This window comes from Eubalaena glacialis, chromosome 10 (genome assembly GCF_028564815.1).
Source record: "Eubalaena glacialis isolate mEubGla1 chromosome 10, mEubGla1.1.hap2.+ XY, whole genome shotgun sequence".
Lineage (NCBI taxonomy): Eukaryota > Metazoa > Chordata > Mammalia > Artiodactyla > Balaenidae > Eubalaena > Eubalaena glacialis.
This window is the reverse complement of record NC_083725.1, coordinates 115,785,457-115,803,018: the sequence shown is the minus strand read 5'-3', so window position 1 is coordinate 115,803,018 and position 17,562 is coordinate 115,785,457. Positions and strand designations below refer to the sequence as shown.

Genomic DNA, 17,562 nt, shown 5'->3' with positions numbered 1-17,562 from the left:
AAAGGTGGAGCCAGCCTCCTCTCCAAGCAGGGTCGCTTGCGGGAGGCGGTTGAGCTGCGGCCCCCACCTGAGGCTCCCGGGAGATCGGTTGGTGGGCGATGCGGCGGAAGGTCCCCGACTACAACCCCCGGCATGCTCTGCGACGTACCCCACTCTCGGGAGTCGCTCCCCGGGTCCTGAAGACCAGGCTTCTGGCTCTTCATTTACACCCTTTAGTCTGCGTATGGGATCAATGCCCCCAATTCTCTTGTTTGCGACCCTGTCTTCTCTTCCTGCAGAGTAAGAGGCCATGGCCTTTGTTCGAGGCCAAAGAAATCTTCCCGGAGTCCCCCACCCCAGTTTCTTTTTTTGAAGGTTATGCTCCCACAGAGCTTCTGTCTCAGTTTCTGCGGGTACTAATTAACCATATGCCTGGTTACCAACTCGAGAATGAGACTCAAGTTTGGTTTAATATCTATTTCCGCTTTTCACTGTTTAGTAAAAGGCACATAATCCTTGAATTGAATGCACAAACCCCTGTCCTTCTCCCTTTATTACCTCATGATTTTGCCAAACACCCTAAAAACAAGTACAAATCTCTATTTTCAAAGATTTCCTTGTAGCCTTTCCCTTGTGTTTTTTTCTCTTATTTTATTGACGTTGCATATGGCTTTCTCTCAGTAGACAAGAGTGGCTTTACACACGGAGGATGCTTAACGAATGTTTATTGGATAGAAGGTGCCTTATACTTGCGATTCTCCTTGCTCTAGGACTGGATTCCAGGCCAATGAATAGGTGCTTCAATTCGGAAAATCAAAATACTAACTCACTGAAAATTTTCAGACCAAAGGATCCAGACAGTGCCAAGATAGATCTTAGGAAAACTGTTTCCCTCCGGGGCAGAGAGCCGCGAAGTCGGGGCTCATTTTCAGGTCATACTACCCAACGCCGAGGCCTTCGCTCAGCTCCGAGCGTTTCCTGGGAAGTTCGACCAACGGGTGCGCTCTCCGTGCCATAGCCCCGCCTCTCTCGGCTGTTTTGAACTACATTTCCCAGTATGCAACGTGGAGCCAGGAGGCCGTCAGGTGAAAAAGACTCTGTTACCCAGCGAGCCCAAAGACGGCGCAGGACCCTCGGACTTCATTTCCCGTCGGCCCGCGGGGGGAGCGCCGGAAGCCCGCCCCGCCCCTCATTGTGCGGCTCGTACTAAACGGAAGGGGCCGGGAGAGGCCGCGTTCAGTCGGATCCCGGCAGCAGCTGCAGCGGCTCTTGTCTTTTCTGGCTCTCCTTGCTATCTCCTTTTCTCTTCCGGAAACATGGTGAGCGGCAGGCCACGGCGCCGGAGGGGAGGTGGCTGCGAGTCGATCATCTGCGCGCGCTAAAGGGAACGGGGGAGCGACGTCGGAACCCCCTCCCCCAGCTCCCCAGGCGGGATGAGGGTCTCGTGCTGAGGGGCGGGCGGCGCCGGGACGCGCGTGCGCGCCCGCGGGCGCCGGTGAGGGCCGGCTTGGACGTCGCTCGCGCGCCCCCTGGACTCCCTTCCCCTCCCCCACCCCGCTGTTGCGCCCGCGCGGACAAGGGCCGTGGGGGAGGGGTCCAGGGCGCGCGCTCCCGTCCCTCGCTGAGCAGCCGGTGTCGCGCGCTGCGGCGGGGCCGAAGAGAGTCGGTTCGCGGGGGCGCGCTCGACGGGAGCACGCGGCATCCAAACCTGGCCCGGGAGCGGCGAAGGAAAAGCGCGCGAGCGGTCTCGGCGCGCGCGCCCCACCCAAGGGCTGTTCCTCTCTCCGCGTCACCCTCCCTCTCAGGCGGGTCTGTCTCGAGAGCAGGTGGCAGGGATGCTCGCAAGGGGCGGGGGCGGCGCGGCTAGCGGGGATGCGGGGGTGTCCGGGTCCGGGCGCAGGCGCCTGGGATTAGGGACTTGCACCGCGCAGCACAGAGCGGACACCGCGGAGATCACGGCCATGCTCGGGAGCTAGCGAGCCCACAAGGCGAGCTGGGTTCGCAGAGTACACCCGGCGGAGGCTGGAACGGCGCTGTCGGCCGGCGCGTGCGCACACGGTCAGGCCTGGCTGCTGGGCCCGAAGCCGTGGACCAGCGGGGCTGTCGGCTTTCCCGGATGGGGCCTGAGGGTGGAGCCGAGTTTAGGGAAGTGACCCAGGCGGGCACCGCCCGGAAACTACCCCGTCCTCTGTGTTCGGCCCGAGGGCTGCGAGAGCCGAAGGTTGGGTAACTTGCCGAGGCCCGCAGCGCGGGGGGCCGATAAGCTTGTCGGTAAGGGCGCTTCCTTAGGGTTGAGGCCCTGGAGGTGCTGCTGCCTCTAGGTACGGGTTTTTTTCGGGGAGGGGGCTGAGTCTAGCCGATCTCCTTTCCCCGCCTACTCCGGAAGCGGCTCAATCACGTGGCCGGCTTCCTCTGCAGTTCCGGGAGCGGGGGCAGATTTCACCGTGGACGGTCTCACTCCCATTCCTGGCTAGGGTGGCCCCCAACACGACCCGGAATATAAGTTTAAAGAGCTCTCACGGACCGTGGGCCCTTGAATTTGGACTGCTAACTTCTATCAGCGATCTTTGGGGCCTGCATTTTTTTCCGGAGAACAGGGAGTTGTTGGGTAGGGCCGTAATTAGGGGTTTGTTGTAGGGAGTTGTCGGGTAGGGCCGTAATTAGGGGTTTGTTGTTCTTGCTTTGGTTTAGGAAGACCCCAGCAGAGAAAGGGATGCCTTGTGTGATAACTGCGTTGAACAGTTCTGATGGGCTTGCTAGAACCGTTGAGCACCGTTGGTGACCCACCTAGCGTTGTGGGTCCTGTTTCTCTCTTAGAGCTATCTATGACTATGACCTGGTTGTCTGAGTTCCCTTTATTCTCTGTGAAGTTCTGAGTCAGCACTATGCAAAAGCTGAGACTGAGTACCGTGAGTCTGTAGGTTCTTTTAATTCTGGGTTCACATCTTGGCCAAGACATTGCTTTTCACAGGTCTTTAATCTAGCTTGCAGGATGTCGAGGTGGGGAGGAATGGTGTTGAATTATGTGATCAGAGGTCTCTTCTATGGCGGCTGTTCTGGGGTTGTGTCACATCTGATCCTTTGACAGTGACTTGGGTGGGAAAATAGTGATACTTGTTTTGGGAAGGGGATTAATGACTTCTTGGGGCTGAGGACTATATTTGTTGACATCTAGACAGATTTTCTAAGAAAGCAAAGGAGGGACTTCAGGGCACGTCCCAGAAACTTGTTCCTTATGAGGTGCGTGTGGCTCGTCCTCTAGGCCTCTGGCGTGGCTGTCTCTGATGGGGTCATCAAAGTGTTCAACGACATGAAGGTGCGTAAGTCGTCAACACCAGAGGAGGTGAAGAAGCGCAAGAAGGCGGTGCTCTTCTGCCTGAGCGAGGACAAGAAGAACATCATCCTGGAGGAGGGCAAGGAGATCCTGGTAGGTGATGTGGGCCAGACTGTAGACGACCCCTACACCACCTTTGTCAAGATGCTGCCAGACAAGGACTGCCGCTACGCCCTCTATGACGCAACCTATGAGACCAAGGAGAGCAAGAAGGAGGACCTGGTGTTCATCTTCTGGTGAGCTTCTCCTGCCGTAGCTCTGCCCCACCCCCCTTTCTCAGGACAGGAAGGTCTGTGGCTCCTTGTTAACACAGAGGTGTGTGTTTCAGGGGAGGCTGTTGTAATAAAATGCCTGTCAGTGAGGAACTTGATAAAAGCTTGAATGTTAGGGGCCAGCTCAGGGGTTTCTGGGAGTCCTGTATCACTTGAGGGCACTTGCTAGACTTGGAGGAGGGGGCTTTGCGGCAAGTTCTGTGATTCTGTTTCCCTCCAGGGCCCCTGAGAGTGCACCCCTTAAGAGCAAAATGATCTATGCCAGCTCCAAGGACGCCATCAAGAAGAAGCTGACGGGTAAGGGCCAGCGTTGGTGGTGCCATATGCCCTTGCGTTCAGGCCTTGGCTGCAGGGTGGGGTGGATGGCATGGTGGAGGAGAGCCCTCTCTCTGTCTCCTCTTCACTGCCTGCTGGATGTAGCCTTATCCCGCCATCTGTTCTACTGGCTCCTTCCCAGCCGCAGCACACCCACCCCCGCCCCAGTGCTCCTCCTCACAGATGCTCCCCCTTCTCCTCCACAGGGATCAAGCATGAATTGCAAGCAAACTGCTACGAGGAGGTCAAGGACCGCTGCACCCTGGCAGAGAAGCTGGGGGGCAGCGCCGTCATCTCTCTGGAGGGCAAGCCTTTGTGAGCCCCCTCCAGCCCCCTGCCTGGAGCATCTGGCAGCCCCAGACCTGCCCATGGGGGTTGCAGGCTGCCCCCTTCCTGCCAGACCGGAGGGGCTGGGGGGATCCCAGCAGGGGGAGGGCAGTCCCTTCACCCCAGTTGCCAAACAGCCCCCCCACCCCCTGGACCTTCCTCCTCCTCCTCCTCCCTCCATCCCTGACGGTTCTGGCCTTCCCAAACCGCTTTTGATCTTCTGATTCCTCTTGGGTTGAACAGACCAAGTTCCCCCCAGGAACCCCTGTTTGGGGGGGACCTGTATTTTTTTTAATGACACCCCAGTTCCCCCCTTGTTCCTCCCTTTTCCCATGCTGCCAACTTCTAACCGCAATAGTGACTCTGTGCTTGTCTGTTTAGTTCTGTGTATAAATGGAATGTTGTGGAGATGACCCCTCCCTGCGCCGCCTGGTTCCCCTCCCCCTTGCCCCTGGTCACAGCCACTCATGGAAGCAGGACCAGTAAGGGACCCTCAATTAAAAACAAAAAAACAAAAAAACACACAACAATAAAAAGGCTCACTAATGCGATGTTTGTTTTGAGGTTGGGGCCCAGGGGACCTTGGGGGGGCGTAGGCTGGGAGAATGAGCAGCATCTCTTCCCTGACCCCGCCTCCAGCCAGCCCCACACACCCTCATTTGGCCCCAGTGACTAGCTGAGCCTCCTTTCTGACAGTTCCCTCTCTACATGCTGGTGTCATAGTTGGCACCAGCCTGGCTGTGTGGAAGGTAGCTGAGCCAGGGTGTGTCTGCTACTGGCCGCAGGGGTTCCTTGAACAGAGGGGCTTAATCCCTGAACTGGTTTCTTCTGCTGCCTTGACCCAGGTGGGCAGCAGGACAGTGAGGCCCATTCTCTGATCCCTGTGCAGTCTTGCCCAGATGTGGGCCCTGAGACTGCAAGTCACTGGTTGCTTCTTGAGCTTTTTCTCCACCTTCAGTATTTGGTCTTTGCTCTGCCCTCTCTCCTGGATGGCTGACTCATTTATGAGGGCTGGGTCCAGTGGCTGCTGTGAGTCAGAAGCCAGGTTGAGTCTTTGGTCTTCTGCAGATGTGGCTGGGGTCTGGGGTGGGGCTAGCCAGGTGGAGTCCAGGACTTCAGACCCAAGTGTCTTGGGCTCCACCTGCCTGTGTTTAACCAAGAGGGTGTTGGCTGGAGCCCCACGTTTCTTGCTGGCATTGCTGTGGGCTCTTTCCAGCCCATGCTTTGGGCTTTCACCTGCCCCGCAGGTAAAGGTGGAAGTGTTGCCCTAGGGGTGGTGGTGATGGAGGATTTATACCCGGCCCCCTCCCTGCCCCAATCAACTAAAAAAAGCCTCCTGGAGTTAGAGCTGGTTCCTTAGTTCCTTGGAGCTTGCCAGTATCTCTGGTAGGGAGGCAGGAAGGGGTAGTTCCATTTTACTGATTAGGAAATGGGTGTAGAGGATTTGTAATTCGTTTTATGTGTGGTCTGTGCCAGGGTTTATGGGGGTGGTGGCACGCCTTGAAGACTGCTCCTGGATTCCAAGTTCTGGGTCTTGTACCTTCCCACAGAGAGCACTACTGGCACTCTGAAAAGTGGCTGAAGAAACTGCAGGGGTGCCCCCCCCCCCCCCGGATCTGGTCTCTACCATGGTGCCCCGATAGAGGATGTACTTGGTGGGCCCTCCAACTGGGAAGTCAGGACAAGCAAGCCTCCTTGCTACAGAACCAGGCTTTTTATTTGTGAACAAGCTGGAGACAAATGAATTCGGGGGGCCAGAGGTGGGTTGAGGCTGCCCCATAGCCTCTGGGGAGGGAGGTCAGGGCCCCTGGGTTTCCCGAGGTGAGGGCTCTGCTTACCTGTGGCCAAGTGTGGTGCCCATGCTGCCCTATCTTGCAGGGCCTGGCACCTTGGGGTAGGGGTAGGCCTTGCCCCGAAAAGTCACGGGGCATGGTGAGTGGCTCCTGGGGTGGGGAAGGAGGCATCTTGCTGGGGTGGGAGGTCTGGGGGGACTCTGGTGGCTCTAAGGTTCTCCCTTGAGGATGACAAGGGTGTTCCGGAGAAGCAGGGTGCTGGCCTGCAGAGGAGAGATTCTTGATGTCTCCCATCTGCTGCTACCGCCTCTGTTACCGGACCTTGGATAGCTAGCTCCTCTGTCCCCATCCCTGTCCTCAGCAATAACAGCTACCATTTATTGAGGCCTCACTACCAATGACAGAAGGGAATGGTACTGATCCAAGATGGGGAACTGTGGCCCTGAACAGCTGGGGCTGCTCCTGGCAGCCTGACCTCCCCCCAAGCTCCACCGCATCCCTCCATGCACCAAGACACTTGATAAGAGCCTAGAGGCCCAGGGGTGGGAGGCCAGGAAAGCAGCAAGAAGGCTTGGGGAGGCTGGAGGGCTCACCTTAGCGTGTTTGAGCTCCAGCTCTGCCAGCTCCATGAGGTTCTTGCGGAAAGAGGAGACGCGGCGGGATCTGAAGTCCATGAGCTCTGGAGAAGAGAGGAATGGGGACCCCGGCAGGGTCAGCAGTGCAGTGGCAGGGGCACCAGGGCCGTGGGGCTTACCCTGCTTGGCTGAGTCGGAGAGGCGTTCGAAGCGCTGGCAGCACAGCTGCTGGTGGCTCTCGGCGGTCCGCACCTCCCGGTTCCTGGTGCGCGCCTTGTCCAGTGCCTTGTTGGCGTTCTCATAGTCTGCCAGTGCCCGCAGCCGCCGGTACAGCAGGTCCTGGGGCCGGCAGGGGCACAGGATCCCTGGCCCACGGCCCTTGCCTGCCTGCCCGCCCTCCCTGGTGGCTCCAGCCCTGAGGTCTGCTCTGGGGCCACCTCTCACCTTGGCTGCCTGTGAGTCGCGCACGTAGTACCTCAGCATGTCCGACAGCTTCAGGTCCTCATCAGAAGCCACTCGGCCCTCCAGTTTCTGAATCAGGAAAGTGGAAGCTGGGGAGGGAGCTGGTGTGGGGGCAGCTAAGGACTGGGGGTGCTGCTGTTCATCTAAATACCAAGTAGGGTCACTTGATACCCATGCTATGTCAAGCCCTGAGGTTCAGGGGAGCAGGCCAGGGAAGGCTTCACAGAGGAGGTGGCATCTGATCTGGATCTTGGGGCTTGAGTAGGGATTAGACAACAGCCAAAGGCTTTGCAGTTGTGCAGGCCTGGTATGTTTTCAGGGAACCATAAGTTCAGTGGGGCACTTGGGCAGCAGTGGGCCAGATCACAACAGGCTTAAGATGCAAGCTAGGGACTTTGAGCTTTGTGTCTTGGGTAGTTTCTAGGAGGGATAGGGTCACTGAAGGGCCCTGAGCAGGGAAGAGATGGGGTCCAACGGACATTTTAGGAAGACTGGCACACTCCGGTGACTTTCTTGGAGAGGAGTTCAGGAAGAGTGTGTCTGGGGCAGGATGCTGGCAGCACAGAACAGTCTGCCAGAGGCTCACGGCACATCCTTCTAAGTGCCTCGCCAAGCCCACTTCCCACCTCCTCCCCCATCACCACACACCCACACTTGAGGTTGGATCCCTGTCTCCACTCCATCTCTTATTAAACTAGTCTGGAGAGTGAGTCCAGGGCCTCACTGAGCCCCAGTTATCACTGAACATTCCAAAATGACCCTGCAGCTTTCCCCTCTCCTGGGACACTCTCTTCCCTGCAAAGGATCATTGGGTGGCCTTTCAACACAGAAGGCAGTACTCACCCTTAATCGTTCAAAGAGCTCTGCCAATTTGAGGAAGCTCCTAGGAGACGGTGGGGGGGAGTTAGGGCAGGGGTCTTAGGGGTTGCTTAAAGCTTCCCTGCCCTTAGGTCCCCCTTGGGGAACCCTCCCTCTCTTTCTCTCCCAAAGCCCAAGAGGAGCTTCTGCATCTCCCACTAGAGCTGATAGTAGGCTTCCATGGAGTGACCCCTCATGGACAGACACAGTATTACAGGCAAAGAGGGCAGAGGGGCGAGAGGGAGTCCTCACGTCTTTAGCTGGTTGACTTCCTGTGTTCCCAGACTGCTCAGTGCAGCTGAGATAGGGATATAATCATCTGCCAGGCCTGTTGGGGAAGAGCCCTCTATCAGAGCCCCTTGGTCTGCACGTCAAGCCCCACCCCTGGTGTTTGTGGCCACGGACAGACACAGGGCATTTCCTGCTCTCTCCTCTCCCCTGGGGAGTAGGGCCACTGGGGAGAATCCAGGGTCCCTGGGGCCCTGCGTACACTTGTGAGAGTGCATGACTCGGTCTGCCCGAAGGCAGGCGTCCCGGATGCGGGTGTGGTACTCCAGCAGGAAGGTCCTCTCATGCTCGAAGAAGTCATCCACCTCCTAAGGGAGCCAGACAGGACCCACTCACACCGAGTCACCAGGAGCAGCGCAGCCTCGGGCTCCCGGGCGTGGCACAATCTCCCTCTAGGCAGGGCCCCATCAGTGGCTTCCCTCCCACAGGCACCCAGGGTCTCAATCTTTGCTGGGGACTTGAGGCCCTGGGTTGAATCCAGAGAGGGGGACCCCCAAGTCACCTTGAGCCCTGACATGCCAGTGATGAGGGCTTCATCTGCAGACTTCACAATATTCCTCAGAAACCCCCCAAGGAGCTCCTTCCTGTTCTTTCCTCGGACACTCAGCTGAGGCACACGTAGGGAGGGTGCGACGTCAGGGTGGGCATTTGCACCTCCCACCCTGGGCATATACCACTCGCCGAGCTGATGAGACAGAGGCCTGAGCCCACTTAGAACCTTGCCCCCCACCCCCAGGGGGGACCTCAGCTCACATCCTGGCCGTATTCCAAAAAGACAAAGAAGTTGTGGTCTCGACGCAGGGTGGGGTGGGCCGCCAGGCGCTGCAGAAAGACTTCATGCATCGCAACTGTCTTCTTAAAGATGGCCAGATACTCCCTGCAGAGGACGGCAGGCAGCTCGCGGGCCCTCCCTGGCTCCTTCCCCCCTCCTGCCCCCTTGCCCCTCGGCAGCCCTGGAGTGAGGAGCAGGGTCCTAAACATCCACGGGGGACAGTCAGGGGAGAAACCCTGGGGCTGTCAGGAGAGGCTGGGCTGGGGCTTTGTCACAGCCAGGAAAGGGGGGCGGCACTCACGCTTCCAGCTCCTCCTTCATTTTGGCAAACTCTTCCCGAGTGATAGAGCTGTCTCCCTCACCCAACTTCTGCAGTTTTTCCCTCGAAGCCTCAAAGTCTGGCCTTGGAGGGGCTGGGGGGATCTGCTCCAAGGAGGGACAGAGCTGGAAGTCCTCTCGCTGTTGAGAAGGCCGTCACCCGCAACCCGAAGCCTGGCCCAGCCTCCCGGCCTCCCCCGGGTGCCCAGGTCGGCCTCTCCTCACAATGAGACCGGCGTACTCCTCGTTTTCCACGTAGGCATTGTGTAGCCAGATGAACTCCTCATGATGTCGCACGACTGAGAACTCGGTCTGGGCGAAGTGACGGACGCAGCTCTGGAAGCCGGGGAGCCTATCTGAGGTGTCTTTCCTCCCCTGCCCAAACCCTACACCCACCAAGCTTCCTGGGCACCCACTTTTGGGCCTCGCCAATCCCACATCCCAGGGGAGGCCCAAGTTGGGGCTCACGCGTCCATGACTACCCTCTGGAGGGGGGACAGGGGATGGTAGGACTTGGGGCCTTAGGCAGAGGCTGTACGAGACTAGACAAGATGCCCTCTTTCTCAGAGGGCCAGGGGCCAAGAGCCAGGTTGAGGAGCAGGGCCCAGAGGCTGTGCTGGCATCTGCGCCCCAGGCGAGCAGAGGCTGTGGGAAGGAGGCTCCTCAGGCTCCTGGAGCAGCCATCTGAACCCCACTCCCCCCCCACCCCCGCTCCCGCGCAGCCTCACCTTGGTTTGAACAGTGAATTTCACCTTGTCCCGCTCGCTGACAGCATCAGAGATCTCCACCTGTAAGGAGCTGTCTCCCTGCAGGTCCACGGACATGGAGGAGGGCTGTGGGGGAAGGGAGGTCCCTGACATGACTGACCACGGCCCCCCCGCCCATCCTCGCCGCAGGCTTCTGGTCCTCCTGCAGAGCCCACCTCAGCAGCATTACTTCCACCATGCCCTGGGGTCGCCGGCTGTTCCTCCCCACCTCCCGAGGGATCCTGATAAGTCACTGCTCAGGGATTCACAATGACACTTTCCCACACCTCCATCCTCTGAAGTAGGCAGAACTCTCCCCGTTTTATAGGCCTGGAAGCTGCGACCACCAGAGAGGTGAAATAACTTGGCCGAGATCACACAGCTGCAAAGTGGCAGGGCCAGATTTGAACAGAGTTTCTCGGTTCCAAACCCCATGCACTTCCTCAGTTACCTGCCCACCCCTTCTCAGCTGGTTACCTCAGGTACCTTTCACCAGGTATAAAGTGAGCTGGATGAGACGGTCCCACCCCTTTTGAGGGGCTCCTGAGACCATTCCATTCACTACGTTTGGTGCCAAGAGGCACTGACTTGGAGGCCAAGCACTTGTATTTCTCTAAGTGAAAAGATCCCTGAGGCACCAAGTTACTAGTTCATTCTTACACTGAGCTATCTCAACAAGCATTTATTGAACACCTGCTATGTCCACACCATTGTGCCAAGAGGTACTAGGGAGAGAGGTAGAGGCTCAGAAGCCACTCTCCCTTCAAGTACTACTCACCAGTATATAAACTGGCACCTGCCCACCTCTCACACCCAGAGGCCTCCCTCTCTCCTCTCACAGGCTTTAGCACTTATTTGGGACACTGTGGGACCACTCTTAGACTTCTAGCACCATAGATTAATTTTACATGGCCTTGAGCCTCATATCAATGCAGTTACACAGTATACACTATTTTGTGTCCATGTTCTTTAGTGAGACCCATCTACGTCATTGAGTGCAGTGTTTCTTTTTCATTGCTGTGTAGTGTTCCATCATATGACCGTATTGTAGTTTATCCATTCTACTGTTGGTGGTCATTTGGATTATTTCAAGTTTGGGGCTATTATGAATAAAGCTGCCATGAACATTCTTGCATACATCTTTTGAGGGACCTAAGTACTCATTTCTGTTGGGTACGAGGATGGCTTGGTCAGAGGGTAGGCATGTGTTTAAAACGCTTTCATAGATACTGCCAAACAGTTTTCCAAGGTGACTGTACTAATTCACACTCCCTCCAGCATTGAATGAAAGTTCCAGTTGCACCACATCCTTGCCAATACTTAGAACTGTTAGTCCTTTTTTTTTTTTTAAACGTGATGCTCCATTTATTTATTTATTTATTTATGGCTGTGTTGGGTCTTCGTTTCTGTGCGAGGGCTTTCTCTAGTTACGGCAAGTGGGGGCCACTCTTCATCGCGGTGCGCGGGCCTCTCACTATCGCGGTCTCTCTTGTTGCGGAGCACAAGCTCCAGACGCGCAGGCTCAGTAATTGTGGCTCACGGGCCTAGTTGCTCCGTGGCATGTGGGATCTTCCCAGACCAGGGCTCGAACCCGTGTCCCGTGCATTGGCAGGCAGACTCTCAACCACTGCGCCCAGGGAAGCCCCCCAGAACTGTTAGTCCTTTTAATTTTAGCCTTACTGGTGGAGGTACAGTAATACTGCATTGTGGGGACTTCCCTGGTGGTCCAGTGGTTAAGACTCCATGCTCCCAATGCAGGGGTCCCGGGTTCAATCCCCAGTCGGGGAACTAGATCCCGCATGCCACAACTAAAAGATCCTACATGCCACGACAAAGACCAGCACCACCAAATAAATAAATACATCTTTAAAAAAAAAATAGTGCATTGTGGCTTTAACTTGTATTCCCTGGTGAGAAATGATATTGAACACCATTTCATGTACCTATTAGACATTCAGATATCTTCTTTTGTAAAGTGCCTATTCAAGTCTTTTGCTCCTCCCTGCCATACTCTTTTAAAAATCAGATCATCTTTCTCTTATTGATTTGTAGGAACTCTTTAAATATCCTGGAGACAAGCCCTTTGTCAGTCATATGTTTTGCCAATATCTCCTACTCTATGGGTTGCCTTTTCACTCTATTAATGGCTTATAATTTTACAAGCTCAAAATATCAATCTTTTCTTTTGTGGTTTGTGTACTCTTGAAGAAGCACTCCTACCCCAAGGTCATGAAGATATTCTCCTATTTTTTTCTTCTAGAAATTAACAGTTTTAGGTCTATGATCCATTTTCATATATTTACATGCAGGTCTATGATCCATTTAATTCATTTTGTATGCAGTGTAAGGTATGGGTTGTGATTCATTTTTGCCCTATATATAGCCAGTGATTTTAGCACTATTTGTTTAAAAACACTATTTTTTCACTATTGATTTGTTTTAGTGTACACCTTGGTAGAAAATCAATTGACCTCATAAGTGTGATCAGTTCTGTATTCTCTATTCTGTTCCACTTATCTATATATCTATACTTTTGATAATATCACACACTCTTGATTACTGTAATTGACAGGCAACGTTGAAATCAGGTAGAATTAACTTTGTTCTTTTTCAAAATCATTTTGGCTATTGTAGGTCCTTTGCAGTTCCACATAAATTTTAGAATCAGCTTGATAATTTCTACCCCCAAAAAACTTTCTGGGATTTGGTTAAGATTACCTTGAATCTATAGATCAAATTGAGAAGGACAGACGTTTTTACAATACTGAATCTTCCAATCCATGAACATGGAATATCTTTCCAGTGATTTAGGTCTTCTTTAATTTTTCTCAGTAATTTTTTTTATATATATATAAATTTATTTATTTGTTTATTTTTGGCTGCGTTGGGTCTTCGTTGCTGTGTGCGGTTTTTCTCTGGTTGCGGCGAGCGGGGGCTACTCTTCGTTGCGGTGTGTGGGCCTCAGTAGTTGTGGCTCGTGGGGTCTAGAGCGCAGGCTCAGTAGTTGTGGCGCACAGGCTTAGCTGCTCTGCGGCATATGTAATTTTTTATTTTGCATATTTTGAAACTGTTATTAGGTGCATAAAATTGAGGAGTGTTTTCCTGTTGAATTGACTCTTTAATCATTATAAAATGTTCCTCTTTATTTCTAGTAATACTTCTTTCTTGTCTTCCAGTCTGAAATTGATAAAGCCACACCAGCTTTCTTTTTGTTAGTGTGCTCATAGTGTATATATTCCATCAGTTTTTCAATATTTCTGTGTCCTTATAAAGTATGTCTCTTTTAACAGAATTAAGTTGTTTTTTAAAAATCCAATCTGAAGATTTTTTAAAGTAAATTTATTTATTTATTTATTCATTTATTTATGGTTGTGTTAGGTCTTCGTTGCTGTGCACGGGCTTTCTCTAGTTGTGGCGAGCGGGGGCTACTCTTCGTTGCTGTGTGCGGGCTTCTCATTGTCGTGGCTTCTCTTGTTGCAGAGCACAGGCTCTAGGCGCGCAGGCTTCAGTATTTGTGGCACTTGGGCTCCGTAGTTGTGGTTTGCGGGCTCTAGAGCGCAGGCTCAGTAGTCGTGGTACACAGGCTTAGTTGCTCCGCGGCATGTGGGATCTTCCTGGACCAGGGCTCGAACCCGTGTCTCCTGCATTGGCAGGCAGATTCTTAACCACTGCGCCACCAGGGAAGCCCAGATGTTTGTTTTTTAACTGTAGTTTTTGTTCCATTCATTATTATTGTAATTACTGATATAGTAGGCTATAAACCTGCCATCTTACTTTTTGTTTTCTCTTCATCTCATCTGTTTTTTGTTCCTTTATTCTCTCTTTCTTTATTTTTTAAATTAATTTTTATTGGAGTATAGTTGCTTTATTCTTTCTTTCTTGATTTTTGTTAGATTAGTCAAGTATTTTATGTTATTTCATCTTCTCTGTTATATTTTTACTTACATATTCATTTATTACTCTTTTCATTTCTCTATATTTATAGGAGAATTTTGAAGAAGGCAATGATTACTCTGGAGGATATGGTCTAATAATAGATTTTCAAAGAGTCTGGCATCTACAAAGGTTAGGGGTGCACCCTTCAGTTTGACAGTCCAGTATATCCTCAGAACACATAGCAGCCACTATTACTGGTAACAGTAATAGTAATATAATAGCTAACACTTATATTTGCTCTACCTATATGCCAGGCATTGCTCTAAGCATTTTATATATATTAACTAATTTTTTTAAAGATTTTTTTTGATGTGGACCATTTTTAAAGTCTTTATCGAATTTGTTACATTATTGCTTCTGTTTTATGTTTTGGTTTTTTGACCACAACGCATGTGGGCTCTTAGCTCCCCCACCAGGGATCGAACCTGCACCCCCTGCATTGGAAGGCAAAGTCTTAACCACTGGACCACCAGGGAAGTCCCTGTGTTAACTAATTTAACCATGAATACGAACATAGATAAACACTGAAACAGATGCTTTCTGTTCCATACTTTGGTCTCTCACCCCTCTCACTTCTTCAAATTCCACTTGATCCCCACTCCTCACTTCTTGGCTTCTCCAACACCCCCATGGCAGGCTCTTCCTCTGTCCAACTGCCCCCCACCCCCAAAGTCTGGCTCATTGGTGCAATAGACCCCCAAGTCCCCTGTCTCCTTCCTGCTTGGTAACTGCTTGAGGGAGATGGGACTTCAAAGATGGACCACAGCTGCTCCATCCTTATCCTCAGTCACAGCCCACTAGGCACATTCCTCCCACCCCTAAAAGTGTGCACATCTGTATGCCCCACCCCTAACCATCCTTGGCACAAGGATGCTCAGAAACTATTTGTTGAATGAAGTCAAGAGGAAAGAATGAATGGTCTCATGATTACATGAACATAGATACACAAGTGAAGCCATTAGTGCTGAACAGTATTCCCCCACCTTGGGAAAGGAGTAGGGTACTCCAGCCCCTTCTCAATCCCTAACATCCTTCCTTCTTCTTCCCCATCAAACCAGCATGAGTCGGTCCTGGGGAGGGGATGAGTAAGAGTGACGGGTCCTTTTCCATCTGTCAGGGCCACGGTAAACCCTGCCTCCTTTGGCATCCTCACCAGCCCCCATGCTGATACCACAGAAGCGCCCCACCCCCTTGCTCAGGTCTCGCCTTTCTCTGGCTCATGCGTGGGCACGAACACACACACACACACACACACACACACACACACCCCACTCCCTGATTGGGCATCACTGGGTATCATGGAGTGAGGTGAAGATTGGGAGGGTGTTTGCATCCTTTCTCTACCTTGCTCTCCTTCCCAGCCTCTCGATGCTCCTCCATCACTCTCGTTCTCGACTACAGCACACAAGAATTCCGCGGCGGGTCACTGCCCGCGCGCTCCCGTAGGTTGGTCCCCGGTAAATCTCCCCGAGGAACGGACCCAGTGGGGATCCTATCAGCTGACAGAGGAACTCTCCCCTCCCTGCCAAGGAGTCACCTGGAGCCGGGCGTGGTTCCACGCCGTTCCCTCGCAGCCGCGCCTTTTGATTGGGTAGCAGCTTTACCGTGCGGGACGCCATTGGCTGCAACGCCTGTCGTTCCTGTGCCCAGGCCCCAGCTTTTAAGGGGCAGCGCGGAACTGAGAGGGCTGGGAACAGGCGACAGCGTGGGGGATGGAGTCGGGGGAGCGGGGGGCCTCTAGGATCGCAGAGGTCTAGTGTCGCGTCAGCCCACGCCCCAGGCTGGCTGACTCCGGCCCGCCGCCCCTCTGGGCCGCGCCTTCTAATGGCCTGGCGCGGCCTGCGCGTGCGCACTACCGTAGTCTCGCGCCCTCCAGGCGGTGGGCGGGGCGGCAGGCCCGAGGGCCGGGTGGGAGGGTGGCGTGGGTGAGGGGAATGGGGAGCCGGGGTTGGGGTGGCGGACTAGGGACGAGGACAAGGGCTAATGTCTTTGGAGAAAGGGGTTCCGTTTGGGCATCCGCTCTGGGACGTGAGGGAGTGGCTGGGTAAGCCGCAAAGGGCGGCGAGGGGGCGCGACAGGGCCCGCGGCCAGGGCGCCCGAAGCTAGGCCCGGACCCGCGGGCGGTCGCAACTGGAGCTTAGAAGCGGAGGGGCGCAGACGATGCGAGAAAAATTGTGGATGCCCTGGAACGGGCTCATCGTGATCGGGAAGAGAATGGAGCTCCTGGGTAGAAACACGCAAAAGCCTAGGATGTGGGACCCGAAGCTTGAGTCTGAGGACTGGAGACTGGAAGATGTGGAAAAGGCAGTCTTGAGAGGAAAGTCAGGCCGGAGTCAGGAAAGGATGGATGTGAAACGAGTGCGCAGTGTAGCAAGTGCATTACAGGCGTCCGCGGGTTTGCGGAAAGACAACTCCAAGGAGGTGTGGGGAAAGCAAGAAGTCAGACACGAAATAGAGGCTGAATCTGAGAAGGCAGGGACTACAGCGGGGTCTAGGGGGGATTTGGGTTTAAATAGAGGTTGAAGTTTACTGGAGTGGGAACCAGTGGAGAGGACTCGAGATCGAGAGGATACGAACTAGGGCAGAATGCGGAGGAGCTGAGGTCAAGTGGAGAGAAGCTGAGGTCGAGTGGAGAGAAGCTGAGGTCGAGTGGAGAGAAGCTGAGGTCAAGTGGAGAGAAGCTGCTGTTCAGCGGGGAAAGGCGGGGATCCAGGGGAGAGAAGCTGGGGACTAGTGGAGAGAAGTTGTAGGGTTCAAGAATGGGGAGCATAAATGAACAGAAAATTGAAGGAGTGGTGGAAGTTACTGGTGATGAAAGATTGATAGAAATTACTGATGCTGAGATGGACATTCCTTTTGAAAAGGTAGAGGAGAACAATGAAGAGATTGAGGAAGGGGTGGAGGTTGAGGAGAATGTCTTGGATGAAGTGAATGATAATATTGATGAATCCGTTTCTATGGAAGAGAAAGATTATAGACAAAGGTACCAGTGAATGAGGCAGATGAAGGATTTAAGGTAAAGAAGGAAAGAGAAGGAGATAGGGGAAGTATTGCAAGTCAGAGAGGAGAAATTAGAGACAAGCAGAACGTTACTGACCCTGAAGGGGTAAATATGAGAGGGAAAGGAGAGCATCTTTGCCTAAGAGAAGAGAGAGTGGGAATGAAGAGCTACTGGGGATGAAGGCGGAGACCAGGACCAAAGGAAGTGAAGAAGAGTGATAAAGAGGGAAATGGAACATTTTGAGAAGAAAGAGAAGATTTGTTAATGTGTTGATAGGTAGAGGAAAAGTGGACATTGGTTTCTTGGAAAAGAGCTGTGACTGAGGAGCTTATAGAGAAATGTATGAGAAATGGATTTAGGATAGGCTAGAAGGATTTAGTTTAACACATGATTGGGTTTATGAGATGTAGGAGAGTGCATGGTGAGAAAAATGGAAAGTTACAGCAGGATAAGGATAGGTCATGAAGGTTGTGGACAGCGATGCAGGCTGGAGTGCAGTTTCTGAGAGAGGATCCTAAAGAATAATGAAGGGCTGCAAAGTGACAAAGGCAAGAGCAGAGATAAGAAAATAAAGAAGTGAAGAAAA

The 17,562-nt window shown here is 53.3% G+C and overlaps 2 protein-coding genes across 3 annotated transcripts; one reads left to right on the top strand and one right to left on the bottom strand.

The window, feature by feature from the left end:
• Window positions 1-1,182: 1,182 nt before the first annotated feature.
• Window positions 1,183-4,778, top strand: CFL1 (cofilin 1). Its single transcript, XM_061202059.1, has 4 exons — window positions 1,183-1,298; window positions 3,242-3,549; window positions 3,806-3,882; window positions 4,107-4,778. The coding sequence occupies exons 1-4, from the start codon at window positions 1,296-1,298 to the stop codon at window positions 4,217-4,219; spliced, it is 501 nt and encodes a 166-aa protein (XP_061058042.1). The 5' UTR covers window positions 1,183-1,295; the 3' UTR covers window positions 4,220-4,778.
• Window positions 4,779-5,977: 1,199 nt separating this feature from the next.
• Window positions 5,978-15,508, bottom strand: SNX32 (sorting nexin 32). 2 transcript variants are annotated; one of them, XM_061203643.1, is made up of 11 exons: window positions 15,320-15,508; window positions 10,022-10,126; window positions 9,519-9,629; window positions 9,277-9,398; window positions 8,957-9,080; window positions 8,706-8,810; window positions 8,406-8,511; window positions 8,168-8,243; window positions 7,901-7,940; window positions 6,614-7,126; window positions 5,978-6,283 (listed from the first exon to the last, which is right to left on the bottom strand). In XM_061203643.1, exons 1-11 carry the CDS (start codon window positions 15,353-15,355, stop codon window positions 6,230-6,232), a joined length of 1,392 nt encoding a protein of 463 aa, XP_061059626.1. In that variant the 5' UTR covers window positions 15,356-15,508; the 3' UTR covers window positions 5,978-6,229. The 2 variants fall into 2 exon arrangements, with proteins under 2 accessions (XP_061059626.1, XP_061059628.1); XM_061203645.1 differs by lacking the exon at window positions 5,978-6,283 and having other exon boundaries at window positions 6,675-6,960; window positions 7,040-7,126.
• Between the last annotated feature and the right edge of the window lie 2,054 nt (window positions 15,509-17,562).

Bases quoted from the DNA above. Each gene is read 5' to 3' on its own strand.
- CFL1 (XM_061202059.1), top strand. The intron at 3,550-3,805 runs GTGAGCTTCTCC...GTTTCCCTCCAG, and splicing joins GACCTGGTGTTCATCTTCTG to GGCCCCTGAGAGTGCACCCC. The intron at 3,883-4,106 runs GTAAGGGCCAGC...TCTCCTCCACAG, and splicing joins CATCAAGAAGAAGCTGACGG to GGATCAAGCATGAATTGCAA.
- SNX32 (XM_061203643.1), bottom strand. From the start codon at position 15,355: ATGGAGGAGCATCGAGAGGCTGGGAAGGAGAGCAAG. The intron at 9,399-9,518 runs GTGAGGAGAGGC...TCCTTGGAGCAG, and splicing joins AGGAGTACGCCGGTCTCATT to ATCCCCCCAGCCCCTCCAAG. The intron at 8,512-8,705 runs GTGACTTGGGGG...TGGCTCCCTTAG, and splicing joins CTGGCATGTCAGGGCTCAAG to GAGGTGGATGACTTCTTCGA.